This window comes from Entamoeba invadens (assembly GCF_000330505.1).
Source record: "Entamoeba invadens IP1 unplaced genomic scaffold scaff_1105074726711, whole genome shotgun sequence".
Taxonomy (NCBI): Eukaryota; Evosea; order Mastigamoebida; family Endamoebidae; genus Entamoeba; species Entamoeba invadens.
The window spans coordinates 659156-681962 of NW_004443648.1; the positions used below are offsets into that span (position 1 = coordinate 659156).

The 22807-nt window shown below is 34.8% G+C and overlaps 13 protein-coding genes across 13 annotated transcripts; 4 read left to right on the forward strand and 9 right to left on the reverse strand.

Annotated features, from left to right (window-relative positions):
• Positions 1-48: 48 nt before the first annotated feature.
• Positions 49-2262, reverse strand: EIN_056980 (hypothetical protein; the record flags this gene model as incomplete). The annotated part of the gene is made up of 1 exon (XM_004260036.1): positions 49-2262. The coding sequence occupies one exon, from the start codon at positions 2260-2262 to the stop codon at positions 49-51; it is 2214 nt and encodes a 737-aa protein (XP_004260084.1).
• A 649-nt stretch (positions 2263-2911) lies between these two features.
• EIN_056990 (hypothetical protein) lies at positions 2912-3958 on the reverse strand (the record flags this gene model as incomplete). The annotated part of the gene is made up of 1 exon (XM_004260037.1): positions 2912-3958. One exon carries the CDS (start codon positions 3956-3958, stop codon positions 2912-2914), a length of 1047 nt encoding a protein of 348 aa, XP_004260085.1.
• An 879-nt stretch (positions 3959-4837) lies between these two features.
• On the reverse strand, positions 4838-5548 carry EIN_057000 (nuclear transcription factor Y subunit beta, putative; the record flags this gene model as incomplete). Its single annotated transcript, XM_004260038.1, has 3 exons — positions 4838-4939; positions 5076-5211; positions 5316-5548. The coding sequence occupies 3 exons, from the start codon at positions 5546-5548 to the stop codon at positions 4838-4840; spliced, it is 471 nt and encodes a 156-aa protein (XP_004260086.1).
• A 360-nt stretch (positions 5549-5908) lies between these two features.
• On the forward strand, positions 5909-6637 carry EIN_057010 (hypothetical protein; the record flags this gene model as incomplete). Its single annotated transcript, XM_004260039.1, has 1 exon — positions 5909-6637. The coding sequence occupies one exon, from the start codon at positions 5909-5911 to the stop codon at positions 6635-6637; it is 729 nt and encodes a 242-aa protein (XP_004260087.1).
• A 122-nt stretch (positions 6638-6759) lies between these two features.
• On the reverse strand, positions 6760-7719 carry EIN_057020 (cysteine proteinase 1 precursor, putative; the record flags this gene model as incomplete). The annotated part of the gene is made up of 1 exon (XM_004260040.1): positions 6760-7719. The coding sequence occupies one exon, from the start codon at positions 7717-7719 to the stop codon at positions 6760-6762; it is 960 nt and encodes a 319-aa protein (XP_004260088.1).
• Positions 7720-8079: 360 nt separating this feature from the next.
• Positions 8080-8797, forward strand: EIN_057030 (hypothetical protein; the record flags this gene model as incomplete). Its single annotated transcript, XM_004260041.1, has 2 exons — positions 8080-8164; positions 8235-8797. 2 exons carry the CDS (start codon positions 8080-8082, stop codon positions 8795-8797), a joined length of 648 nt encoding a protein of 215 aa, XP_004260089.1.
• A 62-nt stretch (positions 8798-8859) lies between these two features.
• On the reverse strand, positions 8860-10041 carry EIN_057040 (hypothetical protein; the record flags this gene model as incomplete). Its single annotated transcript, XM_004260042.1, has 2 exons — positions 8860-9157; positions 9218-10041. The coding sequence occupies 2 exons, from the start codon at positions 10039-10041 to the stop codon at positions 8860-8862; spliced, it is 1122 nt and encodes a 373-aa protein (XP_004260090.1).
• Positions 10042-10197: 156 nt separating this feature from the next.
• EIN_057050 (hypothetical protein) lies at positions 10198-11587 on the reverse strand (the record flags this gene model as incomplete). Its single annotated transcript, XM_004260043.1, has 4 exons — positions 10198-10474; positions 10609-10994; positions 11049-11333; positions 11411-11587. 4 exons carry the CDS (start codon positions 11585-11587, stop codon positions 10198-10200), a joined length of 1125 nt encoding a protein of 374 aa, XP_004260091.1.
• Positions 11588-11770: 183 nt separating this feature from the next.
• On the reverse strand, positions 11771-12355 carry EIN_057060 (DNA replication complex GINS protein PSF2, putative; the record flags this gene model as incomplete). Its single annotated transcript, XM_004260044.1, has 1 exon — positions 11771-12355. One exon carries the CDS (start codon positions 12353-12355, stop codon positions 11771-11773), a length of 585 nt encoding a protein of 194 aa, XP_004260092.1.
• A 98-nt stretch (positions 12356-12453) lies between these two features.
• EIN_057070 (hypothetical protein) lies at positions 12454-14658 on the reverse strand (the record flags this gene model as incomplete). The annotated part of the gene is made up of 1 exon (XM_004260045.1): positions 12454-14658. One exon carries the CDS (start codon positions 14656-14658, stop codon positions 12454-12456), a length of 2205 nt encoding a protein of 734 aa, XP_004260093.1.
• Positions 14659-14865: 207 nt separating this feature from the next.
• Positions 14866-15804, forward strand: EIN_057080 (hypothetical protein; the record flags this gene model as incomplete). Its single annotated transcript, XM_004260046.1, has 1 exon — positions 14866-15804. One exon carries the CDS (start codon positions 14866-14868, stop codon positions 15802-15804), a length of 939 nt encoding a protein of 312 aa, XP_004260094.1.
• A 2007-nt stretch (positions 15805-17811) lies between these two features.
• Positions 17812-19152, reverse strand: EIN_057090 (hypothetical protein; the record flags this gene model as incomplete). Its single annotated transcript, XM_004260047.1, has 2 exons — positions 17812-18726; positions 18856-19152. 2 exons carry the CDS (start codon positions 19150-19152, stop codon positions 17812-17814), a joined length of 1212 nt encoding a protein of 403 aa, XP_004260095.1.
• A 597-nt stretch (positions 19153-19749) lies between these two features.
• On the forward strand, positions 19750-20421 carry EIN_057100 (microsomal signal peptidase 23 kD subunit, putative; the record flags this gene model as incomplete). The annotated part of the gene is made up of 3 exons (XM_004260048.1): positions 19750-19895; positions 19972-20101; positions 20191-20421. The coding sequence occupies 3 exons, from the start codon at positions 19750-19752 to the stop codon at positions 20419-20421; spliced, it is 507 nt and encodes a 168-aa protein (XP_004260096.1).
• Positions 20422-22807: the final 2386 nt, after the last annotated feature.

Below are 22807 nucleotides of genomic sequence, written 5' to 3' on the forward strand. Positions count from 1 at the left end.
AATTCGAATTAATCCCATTCGATTATTTTAACTTAACAAAATGAAAAGTTACTTAGCTTTCTCCGCCTTTCTATTCCCAATCGCATTGATCAATGCCACTCTCAATGTCTTCACATTACTTTCCGGTTCTGACCAGAAGACAACGTCCCACTTGAGCAGTTCTTTTGTCGCCTGACTTTCCTTAATATATTCCACAACACAACACGAATCCAATTTCTTCTCAGCTTTCGGTACTCTTGCGTTCTTTAATGTCTTCAGATGTTCTCCCATCTCTTTTGTGTGGACTGATTCTCTCACTACTTGATTCACAATATCCTTCTTCGCCTCAAGATGTTCTTGTAAGATCAACGTGCACCTCTCCAATTTCGACGCCCACACACATTTCATATATCCCGTTTTCTTCTCCGGTTGCGAACAGATAAATGCAATATCGTTGCAGATATACAACATCATTCGTTTGTACTTCTTCCCAACTACCATACTGATCGGGTATCTCTGCACAACATGTCTTCCCTTCTCCACAAACTTTTCAATGTCGCTTTGACATTGCATGAACCCAGTAATTCGCATCTCAAGTTCCTGAAGCTCTTTCACGGCTCGGATGCGTTGCACAAAATTGGCGTTTTCCGGTCGTAAATCCTCCGCATTAATCCGGACCTTTTCCATCGCCCATGTTCTCTTCATATCCGGTGTCATGCTGTACATCTGTAACACTACCTGTACCAACATACCCAGCATCAACTCCGGAAATTGGATGAACGTCTCAACTAAGTTATTCTTCCCGTCCACCGCAAGTTCCTTGAACTTCGGGTTCTTCATCATCTTTCTCAGCATCGCATTCGCATTCCCTTTCCACGCTATCGCTTCTATTAACAGTTGATCGCTCACAAAATATTGATTCAGATGGTCCATGAAGACATAGAACATATCATCTTCCGCATACGACGATGAAACTTGTGCAACATAGTTCATATTTTGCAAAGGTTCCGTCAATCCATGTAATAAAGGAACTACCTTAATATGTCGACTAAATAAGGTATCCAAGTCTAATTCACTCATAATCTCTAACTTACTGATCGCACAGTAGACAACACTATTAAACCACTCCGCCCATTTCATCTGATACTCAAAATCGTCCAAAAACTGATTGATCACGGTAAAGCGTTGCTCAAACAATTTATAATTGCCTTTCTCTTCCTCCGTTGCAGTTTGCAGTGCTATTTCAGACTGTTTGCGAGAGAGTACACTTCGCTTCGCAGAGTACACCGGCGGTTGTTCTTCATATAACACACTACATTTGCTTTGCAAGGGTGGAGTGTCACCCCGTGCCATTTCTTTGACATCACATGTCCCTTTCACTTCATCTTCTTGTGCTTCTACAATACCATTTGACTCAACTAATTGTGTCGCTTGAAGTTGTGATCCTTCGACTGGAGGTATAAAGGCTATAACAGTCTTCTTTGGTACACCGATACTCCCCAAATCACTTCTTGTCTTCACCAAAGGTGTTTTGTCAAGTGCTTTCCAGACCAAGTCACTCTTCATGTTCTTTAAAGATGGTCTGACCATCTTCCCTTTGATTTCTATTTGTTCGTATGACTTCTTTGGTGTGTGTGGACGATTTTCTGTACTTTGTTTTGCCTCTGAAGTCTTTGGGGTGTTGATCTTCTCAAATTCCTCAATTTTGAGGAGTGGCGCATCACCGTATTGCACCTGAAACTCAATCTTTTCAGCTTCACTCTTTTCGTCTTCTGAAGGTCCTCTGACGCACAACTCGACAATGTAACTCATGATTTTCTCGACGTCGTAATCTTCAAAATCACTTGTAGGTGGGTTATTGACTAACCCATAGAACTCGTCGAGTTTGTCGTTCATCAAAAATGTGATTTCCTCAAGCCCAAGTCTCATTCCTCTTCTGGAGTCCTCTTCTTCTTCGTTTCTAATTAACTCTCTGAGCCACTCTTTTCGTAATAAAATTTCATCTCTCGCATCCGCAAGTTGGTCTGCCAAATCAGACTCCGTTGAGGTACTTAAAAGGCCACATTGCTGATACAACTCTTCGTTCCCAAATGGTCTCCCTTCGACTATTTCAACTTGAATCCCTCGCCATGTCTTACAAACCAAGTGAAGGATCTCGTCACACATCGCATATAAGAGTCCAATCGATTCGATTTCGGAAGGCTCGTACGTCGATAGAAATTCACAAAGATCGCGCGATAAGACAAAAACACTTGTCAAATGTTGTAATGCGGTCGAATCCATTAATTCTGTCTTTTCAATATCTCTCACTTTTTATCGAGCTCGTATTTTACTACTAATTATATCATATTTTATTATTAATTTTACTACTTGAGTAAAATGCTATTTATGGAAAAAAGTAGTGTTTCAACTTTTTTCAGATTCTTTTTTTTGTTAGTCTCATGTTAATGGAAAATATTGATAGTTGTTTTAATTATTTGTTTATTAAAAGGTATACATATAAAAATGTTAACTGGTTTAGTTTGTTTAATTATAATTCAATTATAATATTAATATAGTTGTTTAATAATAAATTCAAATAATATATTTATAGTATATGTGACGTGGAAGAATAATGGCAAAGTAAGCAATCGTGTATTTTTCTCTTTTTTTGAAACAAATTTTATCATAAAATAATATTAATTAATTTAATAGTTTATTTTAGTAAAATATGTTTAAACAATTTTAAATTAAAGTCACAATTGTTGTCTTTTTGTTGAAAATTTTTGACAAATAGTTTAAAAATTTGTAAAAATATGAAAAAAATGACAAGATTAGATTGTGTTATTTGCTGGAATGGTGGCAAATTTCATTCCATTCTTTAAGGAGGAATTTGACAACAAAAACACTGTGCAACACCAATTGAACAAGAGAATCTTCGCGGTCTTTGTGTTTAGTTGTTGAAATACGCCCCACCCATGAATCCTTCATGAGAGTTTATCATTGTGCTTTTGTGGAGTTGTTTGTCGATGAACGCGTCGTTGGAGTTCTCAAGTCCTTTGTTTCCAAATGAAATGAGATCATTAGGCTCCTTCTTTAAGATTTGTTCAAACACGTCATCCTTAGGATTCACGTCCATCTCAAAGAACTCCTCTTCATCCACCGCGTCGTGGACATAATCTTTGAGCATTGGGTTATCATTCTCGATTTTCGGAAGGTCGTCCTCCTCTTTCACAATCATTTGCATTTGTGTGGTCTGTACATTTTGCATGTTAAAGAGGCTTTGTTCGTTGAGTGCTGCCTGCGCTTTCTGTTTTAGTCTTTCCAAATTCTCGTTTTCTTCTTCCGTTGCTTCGTCTTGGTACGTTGTTGTTTCGACGTACCCTGCTTTGTCCTTCTCAATCTTTTTGAAAGCAGACCGTTCGAGGCTTTGAGTCATCAAGTCTGACGTGACGACTTTATCATTCTCGACATCAACAATTGTTTGTCTCTTCTTTCCTTTAAAGTATTCCTTAATTCGTGCGTTAAATATTTCTCCGATGTCTGCAATTCGTTCCGAATCCCATTCGATGTTGTTGAATTTGATCGATTTGATTTTTTTCATCTTCAGTGTAATGGTAGACCCTTTCGTCCCCTTCTCTTTGAACACAACACCAAGTTTCGTCAACATTCCAATAATAAAGTTCACAGTGGCTGCCATCATATTTCTTCTCTCATACTTCACATGGTGTTTGCTCTCTGGGTTCACATCCTTTGAACCCGCAGATACAAGGACTTTGACCTCCTCAACCAGATCAATCACTTCGTTTCCTTTCCAAATTTTTGTGACATCTAAAAATTGGCAGATCTCTGACGACTTCCTAGGAACTGAAAACTGAATATTATATCCCTCATGATAGAGAAGACACAACAACGCACTTTGTTGCTGTCCTTCAAATGACATTGATATCCGCTTGGCCTCGGTCAGTGGTTTCCTCTTGAGTTCTTTCTTTTTGTCCATTCAAGCACTTTTGAGTTTTCACTTTTGAGTTTTAAGGGTTTTCTTTTAATGTATTTTGTATCAGAAAATGAAGTTTTTGGCACTTTTGTAAATGGCTCTTTTTATTAGTTTTTGAACTATTTTTTATTATATATTTTTATCATATAATAATGGTTTGTTATATTATTATATAAAATAGTACGAACAAAATATAATTATTTTATTAATCTAATAGTCTTATAAAAGTGAACTATTTGAATATAAAGTCTGATTTCTAATTAACGATATTCCAAAAATACAACAAGGAAATTTACTATATCTGTTTTTTTATATTATAATATATAGTATCGACCATCGCTAATTAAAAACAATAAATACATAGTAAATTTCTTATTAATTTTTACCATTTGACATTCTCAAAGAAACGCTGGTTGTCAACCTTTTTCTTTGCTTTTCAAATCAATTGGTATGACCTATTAACCACATCACAACAATGACACTCATTTGGTTAACTATCGTAAGTGGTGTGCTGGCTTTTTTGACATTACTCGAGAATTCGTCAGAGAAGAAATTACGAACTCCACATTTCTTGCTTTCTTTTTTTGGATGTATAATTTGGTTAAAAAGTAAAAAATTTTAAAAATAAAACAAAAAAATTATTATTTCGAAAAAAAAAGAAAAAAAAGCTATTGATTATAATTAAAAAACTAAATGTATAGTTAATTTTCTCCATCGTTAATTAAAAATCCGACTTTATATAAATATAAATTAATAAATTAAGTATTTGTATTAAAATCTAAGTAATTATAAATTTATTATATATTAACTATAATTCACGCCTGAATAGAACATACAAACAGAACAAAGAACAAAAGTGGTCAATGATGAAAAGATGAAAGATTACAAAGGGGGTGGTGTGTACATTGGCTTTTCTGGGTTGATTAACTCCAAGTCTGAAGATGGTCTTTTTCTATTTTCCATAGCTTCTTCAGGAATATCTGTCTGTTTATGAATACTTTCACTTTTAGTATTATTAATTCTATAAATAACTATACAAATGCCTGAGTTATAAATTAATAATTTCTTATAAGAATTGCTATTGATATCGAGTGGTACACAAGATGTACAAACAACAAACAGATTGAAACTTTTCAAGGTGTTTACGTAATGAAGGACAATACGCATCAAACCCAAGACGTTTAAGAGCCTCAATAATATCTTGCCCGACAAGAGTGTGTTTAGGCTTTGATGAGTTATTAGAGACATCTGCGACTCTTTTCTGTTATTTTTCGTATGGAGTTAACGTTCGAAAAGTGTTAAATGAGTATTTATAGCATCTAAAATAAACAAAGAAATTTGTTTAGAGAAAATAACAAACTCTGAAGAGATAAACAGAATGAATTCTGTAGCGAGTTCGGTCATGTATTGTTGTGCATCTTTTGATATTCGAACTTCACCACTCGTTGGTGTAGAAATTGCATCTCTCATGACACGCGTTGTGTTTGCAAGTGGGAGAGTCATGTCAGCGATACTTTGGGATGTACTGGTCTGTGAAACAAAGTCAATTTGTGTTGTTTCTGTGTCGTGTGGCGTGTTTGACCCACTTAACATGTAATTCAAATTATTTAGTTCACAATGGTTCGATTTTATTATTCATTTTTAGTCATCAAAATCAAGAAAATCCTTCATTTAAACTCTTCCGTTTCTTAACCATTTTTTTAATTCATTTTACTTTATTTTTTAAAATTTGTTTTTGTCATCAAAAAACCTTCTTTTTTTCTTCTTGACAAGTAATTCTTTAGTTTCAACAACACTCAACCAAAATATCAATTTCGTTCATTCATTAAAAAAATTCTTCTATTTTTTACGTCGAAATGTTTTTTTAAATGAACGATTTTTATTCTGAATTTTACTATTTTATTAATACGGAAATAGTAAAAATAGTAAACCTGACTTGAAACTAAAAAATCAATGCCAAAGAAGGGCTTGGACAAGAAGTTAGATAATGAGGGTAGTATGGAAGAGGATGTGTCCGAGAATTCTGAGAATATAGAGCCTGTGCAAGTTAAGACTGAAGGGCCATTAAATGATTTGGAGGCTGCTTTAGAGAAGGCGGAGAAGAATCGCACAGTCGTCCAATTACCCAAAGAAGTGACTGTGACAAAAGATGAGAAAAAAGAGTTAGAAGAGAAGATGTTATTACGTCAATTGTTTCTTTCAAAGGAACACAAAGATGTTGCGGAGATCAACAACGACAAAGAGAAAGATTTGAGACAGTTTGCGGTCAAAGGTGTTTTACAGTTGTTTAACGCCATTTCCGAACATCAACTCAAATTGCGCATTCAAAAACAAAAGGAATCAAACAAAGACAAACAAGTCGATGATTTGATCGATGAGACACTTTCTAAAGACGATTTTTTGACTAAATTGGTTGGTGGGCAACAACAAGAGAAGGAAGAGTTGAAAAAGAAGACTGAAAAAACAAGTAAAATGATAAGTAAGCAGAGATACGAGAAATCAAAGAAAGTCCGCGAACAAGTCAAAGAGGACAAAATACAAAAAGAGGAAGAAAGGAAGAAAGCAAAATATAGTAGACGTGCTGAACGAAAACGAGACGAATTAAAACAAGAAAGTGATTCTTTGAAGAATCCAACAAAGAAGATAAAGTTCCAAAAGAAACCTAAAAAAGCTACTGATTGATTTTTTTAATAGTACAGTTTATTATTCTTCGATATACTATAAATATGGTATATATATACCATATTTAATTAAATATAATATACTATAAAAATACTATATTTAATATGAATACTAGAAATGAATTAGATCAACTTCACATCAACGGGATACGATATTGAAGTACATATACCACACTGATCGTTCTTGTTACGTGACATAAGAATATACCCATCTAATCCCCAATTCACTCCCCATGAATTTTTAATGATGTAATAATCGTCCCCATCAAGTGTCCCATACCCTACTGCTGACAAACAATGATTTGTTAGCTTCTTACAATTGGGCTCATCATACACACCACTTTTATATAACTGGAATGATGGCTGTGAAGCGTCAATACACACGCCAACAGGTCCATCTGCAATAGTTTCAGTAAGCGCTTTATCACTAATATCTGCTGTTCTCATCCCGCCAATTGTCACTTTGACTAGACTCAAGTCTTCTTGGCACGTTTTCGATTGTGCGATATACTTCTCATCTTTCTCTTCCATAATTCCATTGTTTTTGATATAGGAGTACGTCGCTTGTAAGGTTCCACCATTACACCCATCTCTGACAGAGTGTATACAATTCAAAACTTGTTGCTCAGAAAGGTCTAATGTGTCTGAAGTATACCCACTCGTACCAGTCATTAATAGTCGTGACTCGACTGTGGCAACTGCTCCAAAGATGTAACACGACCCACAACTGCCTTGGTCTTTCACTGGTGTCACATACCCGTATGTTCTCCAATCCAATGAATCAGGAATATTCTTCTTTTGTGCTTGAAAAGTATCACTTTGAATATTGGTTGGAGGTTCAATATACTTATTCAGCATCTTTTGGTATTCCAAAGATGTCAGAGCAGCATATGGACCTTCCATCCCTACTCGGAACTTCTTTTTGGAATTCAAATTTTCGACAATTCGCGAATTCATGTGAAAAATGGCACGACGGCGTAAACGCTCTGCCAAGCCAAAGTGCTTACCGTGAAGACTCTCCCAACCCTCAAAAGAAATCGACCACACACTCAATACAAAAAAGAAAAACAACATAATTTTCATATTTAGTTCAAAATCAATTTTTTGATAGTTGTTTAATTGTATTATATAGTATAGTATATTTTAATTACATTTTATAATATATTTTAATTACATTTTATAATACATTTTATAATACTATTATAATTGTTATTTTAATTATAAAAAATGGTTAAGATTTTTGTTATTAATTTCTACACTTGAATGAATGGACATCGTACTTATTTAAAAACTCTGTAGTTTATCAAACTATATCTAAACTATAATAAACCATTTCAAAGGAATGAGTTCTAAGATACAACCCCGACTTGTTACGTCTATTCATATATAGAAATATAGAAAGAAATAAGACTGAATAACTAACTTGAAAAAATAGTTAGTCTAATGGTTCTCTCGCTCTTTCTTTTTGTTGTTTTCACATACGCCTGTGACAAAGGACTGTATGAAAACAATGGGAAGTGTACTTCAAGTTTGTTTATGTACATGTAGTGTAATACTACACGTCTTCAACTTCTAATTATCAAGTATATAACAAACAGTGTGTGGCGATGGTATTTGGGTGGATGGGGAACCATGTGATGGAGGTGTTGGGTGTATAGTTGGATGTGTATGTGCCGATGGGTGGGTATCCAAGGACAATGAGTCATGTACGCCGCAGTCAAATAGTCTGACTGTTGGGTTTTCCTTTACTTTAGAGCTTGAGAAAGATTCCATTCTTCGTGAACGACTGTTCCGATATGAAATAGAGAGTGAAATCAATGAAGCCTTTAATACTGAATTATCGTATACCTCTCAAATAACAATGCCTTCCGAAGCGGTCAAAGTCAAACAATTGACTGAAGAACAAGCCAACTCAAAAACAATTCCAATCGATTTCGCTTTACGTGGAACGGATAAAGAGCTTCCTGCCTATATAGCCACCTTCACTTCGATGATTTCCAATTATTCATCGTCTTGGTTCTCTCAGAATGCCACATTCATAAGAAACATCGACTTGATTAAACCAGTGACAACACAGTATAATGTCGACTTCTCTCAGTACTCCAGCACTTCTGCACTTGTTATTTTAGCTCTTTCTCTTCTCCTTTTAGTTCTCATCTAATTCTATTTGTGTTCTTTTCATGTTAGTTTATTTATTACTAAAAGTATAGTTAATTAAAAAGGTTAAGCTTTATAATTATTGTGATACTGATACCCATCTCTTCCTTTATCGTCGTACTTGTATTGTTGTTGTGGAGGGTTTTGGTAAAACATTTGTTGAGGGGGCTGAGGGGGTGGTGGCATAGGTTGTCCTACCGGCGTTATCAAGCCCTGGTTCATCACTCGGACATTTTCTCTTGCCACATTTGGTGGAGAAGCGACAAATGAGAGTAACAGTTCCGTGCCATTTTCTTTCTTGTGGTTCAAGATGCATATCGCCATAATGGCTTCATTAGTACTTTTGAATGCAAAGACACCCGTTCTATAATTCAATACACTTCCTTTATTTTATATGAAACACTTCAGTTCTATTGAAACAAACGTTTGAGTATCAAAGAAAGCATCTACTGGGCGAGGTGCTGCGTAATGATCAAAGTAATGACATATCGCGAATATTAAATTCGGGGAGAGTGCTATGATCGGGTGTAACCCTACAAACCTCACAAAGACAGACGGTGGAGTCGACTCCATGAACGGTGCAGTCACCTTAAAAACCTTACACCACGTTCCTGAAGGTGCAGCAACATTATCATTCTTACTATGTTTCATCTTAAGAATTGACCCAAAGAATTTCACTTCTTCGAGTATCTCCAGTGCTTTATGAGCTTGTTGATATGTCTCAAACTCGACCATAGCAGTGTCTTTCGATGAGAGAACATTCACTTTCGATATACTGCCAAAAAGAGAAAACATGTTGTACAAATGATATGCAGTCTCAGGTACAAGATTTTTTGGCAAGTCATGCACCATAAGTACTTTCGTTTTATACTCTTCCATATTAATATTTCGATTGGTCGATTGCCTTGATGCCGTTTTGGGTTCACTCGGGTACCGAGGATTGGTTGTATAGTCTCTAGCATGTGCTGTATCGGTATGTATATTCAAACGTGTCGCATTACCAATTTCAGCGCGTACAGTACACTTGAGGACAGGAAGAGGGTTGACCTTCAAGTACTCAATTGCTTTTTCGCACGTCATTCTGTCTGTGAACTCGACCAACGATTGGACCTGTTCCGAAGAGTTTGAGTTCATTCGAATTATTCGATTGATGGGGCCAAATGTCACCATCGCGTCGTAGATATCATCGCAAATAATACTCGAAGTTTTTTCTTGGAAAGCCAAAAAGACACAACAACTCTCACTCATCACTGTATATTATAATGAGTTTCTTATTAATAATTATTAAAAGGTGGGTTACTATATCTATACTAATAATATATTAATATTTATTATATCATATCATGATAGAATAGTATTATAATAATATCTATTATAATAGATATTAAACTAATAAAAATAGAATCAAAGTGATTTTCTTGAATAATATATCTTTGTTTTCATGAGCAAATAAGCAGCAATGAATACAGTAGAAAATTGCATGACGAAAAATACAGTCCAGAAGAAGGTGTGGTTACTCTCCGTGTTTGACTTTATTGTGGCTTTGTTTCGAATCTTTGCCGAGCCTATTAATGCTTGAATATCTCCAACTGTCCCTTTCGATACTTCTTGAATAGATTTCATACGCCCTTTGAACGTTTCGACGTCGAATAGAATATCACTGGTATCAATAATAAGTTCTCTATGTGTTAATATATATCTATATGTACTAGATATGATTGCACTAAACAGAATTAAGTGGATTATATATAATAATATATATTATTATATATATTTATGGTATAATTTACTATATGTTATAATAAAATAACAAACTGTGATTGTAACATATCATACAAATGTTTCCCCCCATTGGTTATAATCTTCATGATCTTCTCATTCTCATTACTCAAGTTTTCCACTTCACTAATCTTCTCTGCAATCTTGCCCATCATCAAATAAATCTTTTCCTTTGCTATTTCGACGCTATCCCCACCAACAAACAATTCATTTTCAGTGAATGCATAATTCAATTCATTCGTTTCTCCTTGAAGTGCTTCTTTTGTTGTTGTAGTCTTCTTCTTAGTGTCTTGTACTTTTAAAGAAGCGATTTGGTGGTTTCCTCCATTTCTATCATCCAAAGCGGCGATAGTCAGATATGGTGCATTTATTGCGCCAACTCGGCTGAATTCACATTTTGTGTCTTTGTCACCAAAAGACATCTAACTATTAATAACTAATACTTTATCTATATAAAAACTAGAAAAGTAACAAACGGACATATTCATCGTTTTAGCGTCATATTTAATAGTAAATGGAATGACATTAAATTGAAATTTTTGGTTCAATTCGCATCCCCCAAGGCCGTTATACTTAATGTCGTACAATTCAATTTTGGAATTAAACGGACTTGTTGGTACAACGATGTGATACCCTTCATTGCTGTTTTGCACTGCAATTCCTCCGTTAGTAATTTCGTTAGTAGTTAACCAAATATCAAATTTCCTCCCAATCCCGTCCGATTCGAGAACTCCACTGACTTGGAAATTCGTCAGCAATTTCTACTTATGAATAAATTCCACTCACATTTATTATTAGTAAATTAATTATAATATACTATACTTTATACTATACTAACCTTTTGTGTTGAGACTTGTCCAAACCTCCTTCCTTTCTCTGTGAGTAGTATAGACTTTTGTTGTATAGATCCATCTACATTCAAGTGCTTAAGAACGTCCTCTTTTTTGAATATCTTACCACTAGGCAATTGGAAGTTCTCTGCTGCTCCAAGACAAATAAGTACAAATAGAAGCATATAATAAGTCTTTCTTAGTTTCCAAGTTCTATTTCGAACTTTCTTCTCCAGTATTTAATTAACACATTCTTTTTATTAACATTACAACTATTTATCTACTATTTTTACACCATACCAACGATACCTCGTTATTTATTTTCTATAAAAATTACATCGTTAATTAATTATCATAGAACACTCAAATCACTCATTGAGCCCAGCCTTCCTCAAGTTAAAGTTGACGTGGTTCTCCGCTCCTTCGGCAGCGTCCGTTAATTGTGAAATCGACTCAAATATGCTGTAAGCAAATCCCTTTGCAAGTGCGAGTTCTGTAGCTCCCACGTTAGTCATCATGATAGTTTCGATGTCTTTGTTCAACGAGTGCAAACCAGCTCTGACCTTATCCATTCTGAATTGTCGGAGTTCTTCAAAAACGCTTCTGGTCTTGTCCAAGTCCTCGAAGTCTTCCGGTGCTGTTTTCATTAGTGAATAAGCGACTTCTTGATAATAAAAAGGAAGAGGAGAGAAGAGATCCGATGTCTCTTCTGCTTCCAAATATTGTTCAAGTTGTTCAACATGCAACCAACTTGGTATAATCACTTTACACATTTTATTCGTCTTAAAATAGAGTCCGACCCAAAGTGGGACTTCGTATGTGTGGTCCTTTTCAAAGGGGCCATAGTGTCCCACAATCATTTCAATACGTCCAATGGGTTCATTCATTTGGATAGAAATCTTTGCCAAGTCCTGTGAAAAAAATTGGAGTTGTGTTGGGGTGAGGGGGTCCATTCACTTTTATTAGTTAAGTTGAGTTTACTATTGCTTACTATTGTATAGTATTTTTATCATTTGAGAATAAATAAAATTGAATACTAATAATTTCACAATCAATTTGGTGCTCCAACACTTTTTAATTGGTCTTTCAGAAGTTTGATCTCTTCTTCTTTGTCACTTAACTTCTTTAATAACTCCAATACTCGTGGTACTGTCTCTTCTATTTCGTCATTAACTATACGCATGACCCCACGTTGCATCGACTCAAACTGTCGATGGAAACTCTCCACCATCTGCCTTAATTTCTTGATCGACACTTTTTCGTCTTCTCTTTTCCCTTCACTTAGCCATTCAGTCTTCTCTGTTTCTTTAAGAACAACATCATTATTATATACACTTGCAATCCCCAAATTTCGACAACAAAAGACCCGGAATTCCTCAATCTTTTTATTCCCTTTAAAATTCCGTTTGACTAAACACGTTTTCATTGAAGCGTCTGTAATATAGACGGAATCGTCTTCTACTTTTAAGACACAAAAGACAACATCAACTTCAGCTACAGACGTTGTGGTCGATAAGGAGATGTCCAATATTTCAGTGATCGTGCGTTCTTCATACTCTTTGGGAAGTTCAATGTTGTCATTCAAAAAGTTGAAATGTGTTGTTCTCAACGCTTCCAATGAACATACACCACCAAATATCTTTGCCTTGAGCCAATACACGTCAACCCACTTCCGTTCTTTAAATTCCACTTCTTCCCCTCGACTCACCCACACATTCAAATTCATTCGCTTCGCTTTCCCATTCCGCTGCATCCCGTCTAACACGCGGATCACCTTCAACCCACTCGGAACAAGCTCTTTCATTTTCTCTTGTTTAAAGCTTTCGAGTAATTCTACGTTGTCGCCAACTTCTTTGCGATACTCAGAAAACTCTTTTTCAAGTAACACCTTCCGCTTATTTTCTTCAATAGAAAACTCACTCTCACTCATTAACTTCGTGTCAGAAAATTTGTATCGTGTCGGGTATATCCGTTCCACACACACTCGAATCGCAGGGACAATCCCTTCTCGAATCGAGTTGACTGTCACCAAAAAAGCAATACACTTTGTCCTTCCCAACTTCTCAATTCTCTCCGCACGGCGTACACAATTGACAGACACTCTCATCTCAAGTGTATCTCCCTCCCATGGCTCTCGTGCATTTTCGCTCCCAACACACTCCATCCCACACACCCGCAATTTTTGTCCCACATATATTTTGTTCATCGAAATGAGTTGAGAAAGGTCTCCATCGACTATCAGAGTAATAGTATACCACCCATCACTCACAACGAGCCTATTTAACTCTCGCGTGTTCTTCCCTTTTATAATAGAAGCAACCACACAGACATGGCACAAACCATAGTTCTCATCTTTGTTGTACAACAGTCGATAAAAAGATCTCTTTGGTCGCAATTCAAAAACTCTTCGTTTCTCAACTTCTTCTATGACATCTTTTACGGTGACTTCGTTAAGTATTGTTCTATTATGAAAATAGTACCCTAAATGTTTCCATATCACATGTCTGAGTTGGTTCTCAAGCCACTTCATATTTGTCACATTCGGTATGAATTTGCTCCACTCCGCTAAACTTAATACTTCACTCTTCCTTCCACAATTCGTGTTATTAATAATCGGCGTTTCCAAGGCTTTATCAAATGTGGGTAATGGACAGACGGCATCTCCGTCATAACAAAAATCAAATGCGTCCAGTGTTTTTGATACAAAACTGACTTGGTCCAAAGGACTTGTTGGCACTGGCTTTTGTCCCGTTGAGAGTGTTTTAGTGATGGACAGCCTCACGCCGTTCTTCTTCTTGCCATCGTGACTTGGAGTTAGTGGTTTTCTCTTCAGTGGTGTTGGGTATTTCAGAGGTTGTTGGTGCAAAAGGGATTGTCGTTTACTTGGTTTTAGCACGGTTTTTGTTTCCTTCATGTTTTCGCTGTCGTTCATCTCCTGTATAATTGTTGTGAGTGTGTCTTGTGACATTTGAGTTTGAGGGAACGTCGTGTGGTCGATCCCTTCGCCATTGTGGTTCATTTCTATTTCAATTTTACTCTCTTCATGTCCTTTTGAGATCTCAGACAGCTCGGCAAAGTGATCCTTCCCTTCATTCTCATTTAAAGTCTCTTTCTGCTCATCAACGTCTTCTACGTTTTTTTGCGTCTCGTCATCACCAAATTGGCTTTGTGTGAAAAACAGCTTTTTCGATGCTTCAAGGTCTTTTTCGCTAATTTTTCTAAGTGGTTTACCGGCAGCAGTTGTGAAGAAAGCCATTGTATTTTTGAGTTATTCTTTTCGTCTTTTTTATGAGAAAGAGATTTTCCTCTTCCAATAATTTATTTAACGCGTTGTTTTTAATTAACGCGTCCTTTTTTTCAAAAATTTAGGTGATTCAAAAAATTTTGAAAAATTTTTGAAAAAATCAAGAAATGCAGAAATAGCAATTTGGACTGAAAAAAGTATATTATAAACACCTGAGAAATGATTCAATTTCTCATCTTATTTTTCTTCTACGTGACTTATGCACTTCCTCCAATTCCAAAAGAAATTGTTTTTCCAACACAACCCCCTGGTGGGCTTCAAGTCACTTTTGCGGGATGTCGACAAGCTGATGGATGTGATGTCAAAGCTCGTATCGAGTTATTAGTTCCTTATTTTAACACAGTCGCCTCATTTTTTAGGCCGAAGATGGCTATAGCGTTATTGAAACAAGGCGCTAAAATGAAAAGTTTGGACGACCTTCCCCCTGAGGAAGTGACGATACCAGAAGAACCACCTGAGGGTTCCGGATTAACAGTGAAACCAGATGCATGTTCTGCGGATGCGGGCTGTGATGTTAAAAATCGGAATTTGATGATTGGGAAGTATTTCAATATTTTGGCGTCACACTTCTCGGCTATGATACCAGCGACCGGTGGTCCTCATAACACTGCAGCACCTATGCCAGTACAGTCCGTCAACATCCCAATGAAAAAACTCGACCAAGCTAAATTGACGGCTCAACACAAATTGGACATCCGTAAAATGCTCGACGACCAGAACAAACAACTCTTCGACAAACAGAAGCCTATGTTCCAAGGTATGTTCCAATCGCTTTCATCACAACAACTGGCTGAAGATCCATATCACAAGTACATTAATAAAGTTATCGGGTTAGAGGAGAGACGCCAATCGATGTTTTCAAATTATCTCCGAACCCGAAATGATCCTCCTCACTTCGAAGACTTTTATGACCAACCAACAGTCGCTCCAAGAACTGGAAACCCTGATGACCATATGATAGAAACGTTCGGAGGAAGTTATTTCACCGCTGATGGATACAAAATCATGAAGAAAAGGTTTTTGGAGAATGAAGGACTTAAAGGTTATGACAAAAGTGCATTCAAACCAACTATAAAGCAAGCTCTTATCACTAAGTGATGCATTATAGTATATTTTACTATAAACAAATAGTTTATTTTTAAAGAATGTACCTATTTTAGAAACTAATTGTCATAGCATTGAATATTATTTAAAAAAAACGTTCAATAAAATTTTTTAGACATTTTTTTATTTGTGACAAGAACTATAAATATTAATTTCATTTATAAATTAAATTAAATTTGCCGACTCACAGTGAAATATAATTGGGCGATGAATTGTTGAGGTTTGCATTTGCTTAATAAAGATAAATTATCATTAAATTAATAAAATAATTTTAAATATTACTATTTTTTTGGACAACACTTATAATTAAAAAAATACAAGTTGTTTTTCTTTGTAATATTATTTTAAACATCATAACTTTCAATCATTTACACTCAAATACGAGTTTAAGTTTCAATCTCGAACTCATATGTACTTATCAAACCAAAATCTGGTTTTAGCCAAGCACAGTTTTATCGTTTTAAGTAAGTTTTAAAATATGTTAAACTTATTCCAATTATTACAGTAAACAAGTACAGGAGGCAGAATAATTACTTGACAAAGAATAAATTGATTGACAAAAAGATGATTGGCCAAAATGCCTTAATAATGATTTTTGATTAGCTGTTTTAGGTTTATTTTTTCGGGAATTACCACTTATTCTATTTTTATAACTAGAAATAACTTGACAAAGACTAAAAACAGCGTTTTATTTTTCCAAAAACAAAAAAATGAAACTGAACTCGATTAATAAACGTCTTTTCGAACAATTCAGTTCTGGATCTCCTCCAATTCGCCAATTGTGAGTTTGAAAGGCTCGAGACTCTATTTAATCGTGTCAACAGGACTGCCGTAGACTTGTTGATCTCCACGGAATAATACATGGAAGTTGTCACAAATACTGGCAATTTAAATTTTTAGAATGGAATGTGTTACCTTGAATTTCCCGAAAACTCGATTTGCTATAACAATTCATTGATATGACTGACCAACACCGAAGTTCCAATGAAAGAAAAAAGCTTTTTTACTCTTCCTTTACAAATCAGATACGGAAACTGTCGCTATTTCATCGGGCGGAGCAAAGAGTCGTTTAATGATTGCTGCATTTGAAAACATATTAGAAAATGCACTAAACTCTTCAATTGGACGACTTCTGGTGTGTTTCTAAAAGCACGGCAAGTGCTCTTAATGTCACAAAACTTTCACTTTATAAAGTAGAAACAATCGCCTCAACGTGCTCTCTTCCCGACGCCAATTTAAAGAATAATGAATCTTCACAAAACACAAAAGAACATTTTCCGCATTCTAAACAATTTTTTCTGTAAATTGTGACTTCTTTGTTGCTTTGGGTTTTATTTCTTCTGTGACTTTCATAATTATCCTCTCCATCTTGGCGTGTTTTTTCACTCCACTTTTTGGGGGGTTTTGAACACATTTCAAATTCCAATTACTCGGTTATGAACTGAAGAGACATGATATCTCAAGATTGGTCGATATCATGTCTAAAAAGAGAGTATAAAACAACAGTTTTTATCGGATTATAATTCTTTTTATGCTTTTTTTCAAAATATTTTTCAATTTTTTAAGGTCAAGCATTACCGTTATAATTATTACTCAAATTCCTACTTATAGCAAAACCAAGTTTATGGTAAAACAAATGAATTAATTTATTCGAGAAATGTAAACAAACTCCCCGAATGATGGTTCTCAAACCTTAATAAAAATTACTCTAAAATTTAAAAATAGAATTTTGTCATCCCTTTTTTCTTTGTCAAGTGATTTTTCGGCCTTCTGTAAATGATAGTAAATGATAATAAATGCAGTCGATCCCAATAACAGTTAAAATTCCTAAATGGGCAAAATAAACTTTCGTTTGTAAATGGTAAAACGAAAAAAACAAAAAATTGGCCAGATTGTTTTCTCTTTATTTCGATTTCTTTCTTTTTCAAAAATACGAATTATAAGTTGCCTTCTTTTTGTTTGTCGTTTTCGAAAACAAATGCAATGAAGTTAAACATTGAGTTACTCTTGCTCCTTTTCGTCCTTTTCCTCTTTTTCATCGTCATCTTCTTTGTCGTCAAGCGGCTCCTTATCTTCGTGCAAGTCTTTGTCCTTCTGTTGAGTCGGTTGTTGAGTTTCAATTCGTTTCTTTTCGAGCTCGACAAAGAGTTTCATCTTGTCTGTCACACCTTTTGCCTCACCTCTCGTCCATTCGTCTTGGTCGTACTTCGTCAGGACTGGGAGTGCGTTTCCGTTCGGCAGCAAAAGCCCCTCGGTAAACAGCTCTTTGTGGAAGTTGTCTGTTATGATCTGGACGGCTGTTGGTCGTTTCTCTGGAGTGTATTGCATTACTTTAATTAACATCAAAACAGCGGTAAATGGTGGGTTCATGAAACGCAAGGCGGCTTCAATTCCAACACCACCAACATGCGGCACACGGGTGTATGGACTCTCGGGGTTCATTCCTTTGATTTCGTCGGCGGTAGGGGAACCCAAGATTTTCATAATGCGGGTGATTTGGTCTGAAGCGCTTTCCCCTTGGAAAAACGGTTGTCCAACAATCATCTCAGCGACTACACACCCAAAAGACCAAACATCGACAGCGGTTGAATATTTAGTTGCTCCAAAAATGAGCTCTGGGGCTCGGTAGTATCGCGAACAAATATATGAGATGTTTGACTCGTCGGGAGTCAATAACTTTGCACTTCCGAAATCACACAGCTTCAACTCGCCCGTGTCTCTGTTCACCAACACGTTTTGTGGCTTGATATCTCTGTGGCACATACCAAAAGCATGGATATAAGCAAGGGACCGTGCGAGTTCATATGAAAACAATCGAATATACACGACGGGGAGTCTTCTTCTATAATCATGCATTAATTGGTGAATATTTTGTGGGAAATAGTCCATGACTAAGTTCAAGCAAATGTCTTCAGTCTACTTGTTATCAATTGTTTCCACAACTTATTAAATAACAATAAGAATAGTAAAATTGTTAAGTAACGATTTGAAACGAGTAATTAAATTGATTTAAAGTATTAAAATAATTGAATAGAAATAACAAACACAAGAGATTTTTGAGTAAAAATGCGACTTAAGTTCCAAGACATTGACGTGTTTGAGCATTTCCATCATTTGGAGTTCTCTGTTTTTGTACCTTCTGTCCTGTATGACACGTTTGATCGCAATCACCTCGTTTGTGTTCAGGTCGACTGCAAATGCCACAATTCCAAACGCGCCGCTCCCTACGACTTTCGAAATTCGATATTTTGTATCATCGTTTTCGAGGACGACTCCCTCTTGGTTTCCAAATACAACAAGCGGATTGACTTTCGAATGCCCTCGCTTCGATTGTTTGTCCATTATATTTCGAGTTTTTTTCAAGTTCTTTCACTTTTCAATTTCTTTGGTTTTTTTCCTCGTTTTTTGTCTTTCATCAATCTCTTCATTCCAACAACCAAATCATTTTTTTTCCCTCTTCGTTGCTTATTTTTTGTCTGTGCTTGTTTTGTTTTTTATTGGAATTAGAATGTTTCAAGAAGTCCAAACTATTTGTATTGTTATTTTTATTATAATTTATAAGTATTTCAATAAATTAATTAATAAATACATTAATAATTATATTATTTATTAGAATATCTTTTTTCCCAAAAGTATTTTTAACACAGTTGGCAAAATTGTTCGTCTAGTTTTTCTCATTTTTTGGGTTTTTGTGTATGTTTGTAAGGTTTAATTATTAATAATTTATTTACTATACTATCTAATTTTCGTTTTTTCTTTTAAACTTTTGCGTGCGTTTCAAATTTCCACTTATCACGACTAATAAAATTTTATTCAGATAAACTAATTCTTGAAAATTAGTTAATTATTTTAAATAACATTTTTCATTGTACAAAATGTTATTCAAACAACAAAATGTGATCAACATTGAAAATGTCATCTCAAAATTCCAATTGAAGGATGTACCACACTGCAGAGCGAATGTATAATATTGCGTACTACGCGTCGCAGTGGTTGGGTATTGCTGCGTTTTGTCTCTACCTTACTTCATTAGTTTTGTATGTCCCGCCAGTTACTAGTGTGTCCAATCCAAAAGTGACGCTTTTGTTTGTTATTGACTCACACTTGAGTGACGAGAACCTAAATAATAATAATTATTATTATTATAATAATAACACACAGCAAATCGTACCGTAAAATCGATGGCGTCCAATTTGATATGGACCTCGACTTGGACTTTACTCCGTCTTTCAATTGGAACACTAAGATGATTTTCGTGTGGGTGAAAGCGTCGTTTGAGACTGAAAAAACTGTTTGTTCGAATACCTTTTAATTCAAATATAGTATTTTAAATAGTTATACTATATAAATGGCAATGATACACAATCGACTTATTAACAGCCAATGAACATCGCAACGGTGTGGGACACGATGATAAGAAAAAGAGAGAACGCACACCTCGTGTTGAAGAATGAGAAGATCGAGTATACACTCATGGACTTCGGAAAGGAATTGAAAGGAAAAACTGTCAACTTGACAGTCGAGTGGATGACCGTCCCTTGGTCTGGTTCCACGTCTATTAGAAAAGGAAATACAACAACCTTTGTTTTGCCAGAACAGTACATTAAGTAGCTTGAGCCGAGTTTCGATGTTGTCTTCAAATAACATTTTTGGAATGAATTTTGTTTTTTAAAATTTATTGATATTTTTAACATTTTTTTGGTAGTAAAAAATGCTATATTTTTAACAATTGTTTTGTGTGTTAATGATACAAAATTATTTTAATTTTTATAAAAGCCATTTGAAGTTGAATTTTTTACTTTTTTATATTTACAATAGTAATTTTATTTGGTTTCATTATAGTTTTTTAATTATGTATAGTCGGGGGATAAATAGCATTAAAAAGGGACAAAGGTAGTTAATTTTGAAAAATATAATTTCGAAACTATAATTTTTAATAAATCTATTTAAAGGTCAAAATAAACATAAAATTAAAATATTAATTTAAATTATAGTTTTTTAATTTTAAATGATTATAAATTGAATAATTATAAATTTCTATTTCAAAAATAAACAAAAACGCTTCAATTTGTTCACTTAGAGAAACGTAAAAGTCTAAAACGCAGCACTTTTTGTGGTTTGTCTGAAACTTGTTTTGTTAAAGGTTTTTTCCTTTGTTTTTCTTTTTGTTTCATTTCATTTCTGCTCTTCTTCAACTCCAATTGTTTTGGTGTTAAAATGGTCTTTCTCTTTTCCTTTCTCAATGGGAATGGTTCAACAACGAAAGATTGAAAGATTTCAACAAATGATGGATTTTCAGTGATTCCATGACACTTTAAAGGATTGACACGACAAGTTGAATAATCATTACACCAAAATGATTCAATTCCACATAGATTAAAAGCCAATACATTGTAGCAATAAGTAGCAGATGCAAAATACGAATCGATTAGAAAAAAGGCATCTTTAATCTTTTTCTTGTATTTTTCGTCAATATGGTATTCAAAAACTGACTTCCCAGCTATCTAAGTGTTACTTCACAATACAAGATTTCGACACTTAACAAACTTGTTCTTTCACATTATTTTTTTCTTGCAAAAACAATGCTTCAATTCTTCCATTCATTGCGCGTTGTTGTACTATTCTTCTTTTCATCCTTCCAAACACTCCAACATCAAGCATCTGAGTTAAATGTGACGAATGAGGAACCAAGTTGACAATAGTTACATTCAGTTCAATACAATTTTTCAGAATTGCATCAGAAACATGAGAAGAGCAGTTATCCCATATTAAAACTGCTGGTAATTTGTCTGGTATTTGACGTTTCAATTCTTTGAGGCGCTCGACAATACAGTTTCTCTTTTCTGTGATGTATTTGACAAACACATTTATAAACCAGTATTCACATAAATCTCTTGTTATAAACCCACTTTCTGAATACATAAATAAAACATTCTGTGGTGTAAACCCCATATCAAGGAATTGATATGGTATCGTCTTTGTAGTCAACACCAATCCAGGTTTTAACACATCACCACATGCACTTATTGCTGCAATCAAAGTTGAAGAGTCATCACTTTGATCAAGATAAGAATTAACGACTTTTCCCTTGTAATTACTCGGCATAAAACACCTATAACCTCGTTCATCTGCTCTTCTGGAATATCCACTTTCATCCATGTTAATAATTAATTCAGAATGAACATTTTTGATTGCATTTGAAAGTTTTTTATAATAAGAAACTAGATCTCGACCATCCACTTTAATTCGTTTTTCTTCCATGGGTATACACTTCACTTTTATCAAATTGTGTCTTGCAGTCCACTTTCTAATCATGTCTTTGCTGACTTCGACTGAAAGAACCGTATTGAAAAAAGTATGGAGAGTTTCTGTTGTCACTGCAATATTTCGAGACAATCTATGATTTATCATATCCAAAACTACTTTATCTCTATCTCTGTTCATGCGTGTTGAGTGTGTGAATTCAACATCGTGGAATATACAGTCCTCTTTTTGTATAATAATTGTAATTCTTGGTGAAGATATGCAGAATATCGTTGCCAAATCAGCCTGTTTGATTCCTCTTTCATTGTTGTTGAAGGTAACAACAACTGCTTCTTTTTCAATACAGTCAACTGAGTTCAAAAAATTGAAAAGTTGATTTCCATTTGTACAAATAAACTGGTTAAATATGAACATTTTTCGAAAACAAAAATATATTTGTCTTCTCATTGTAGTTAATTCATTAAACTCTGGCATTTTAACCATATACATCATGAATATATTGAAATACAGTTTTTAAACCAGTTTCTTGCATTTGAATTGCTTTTTTGTGTTGATTGCCTGTAATTGTTTCATCGAGGGTTCCTTTCTCTTCTTCTTCCATTGTTTTCAAAGATTGAATAATTTCAAAAATAGAAAGTTATGGTTTTCTTTTATTATTTTCGAAGTAGTTAATTGAAAAAACCCTTCTAATACTTTTATGGTTAAAGAAATTATATTTTATAGTTTTTTATTC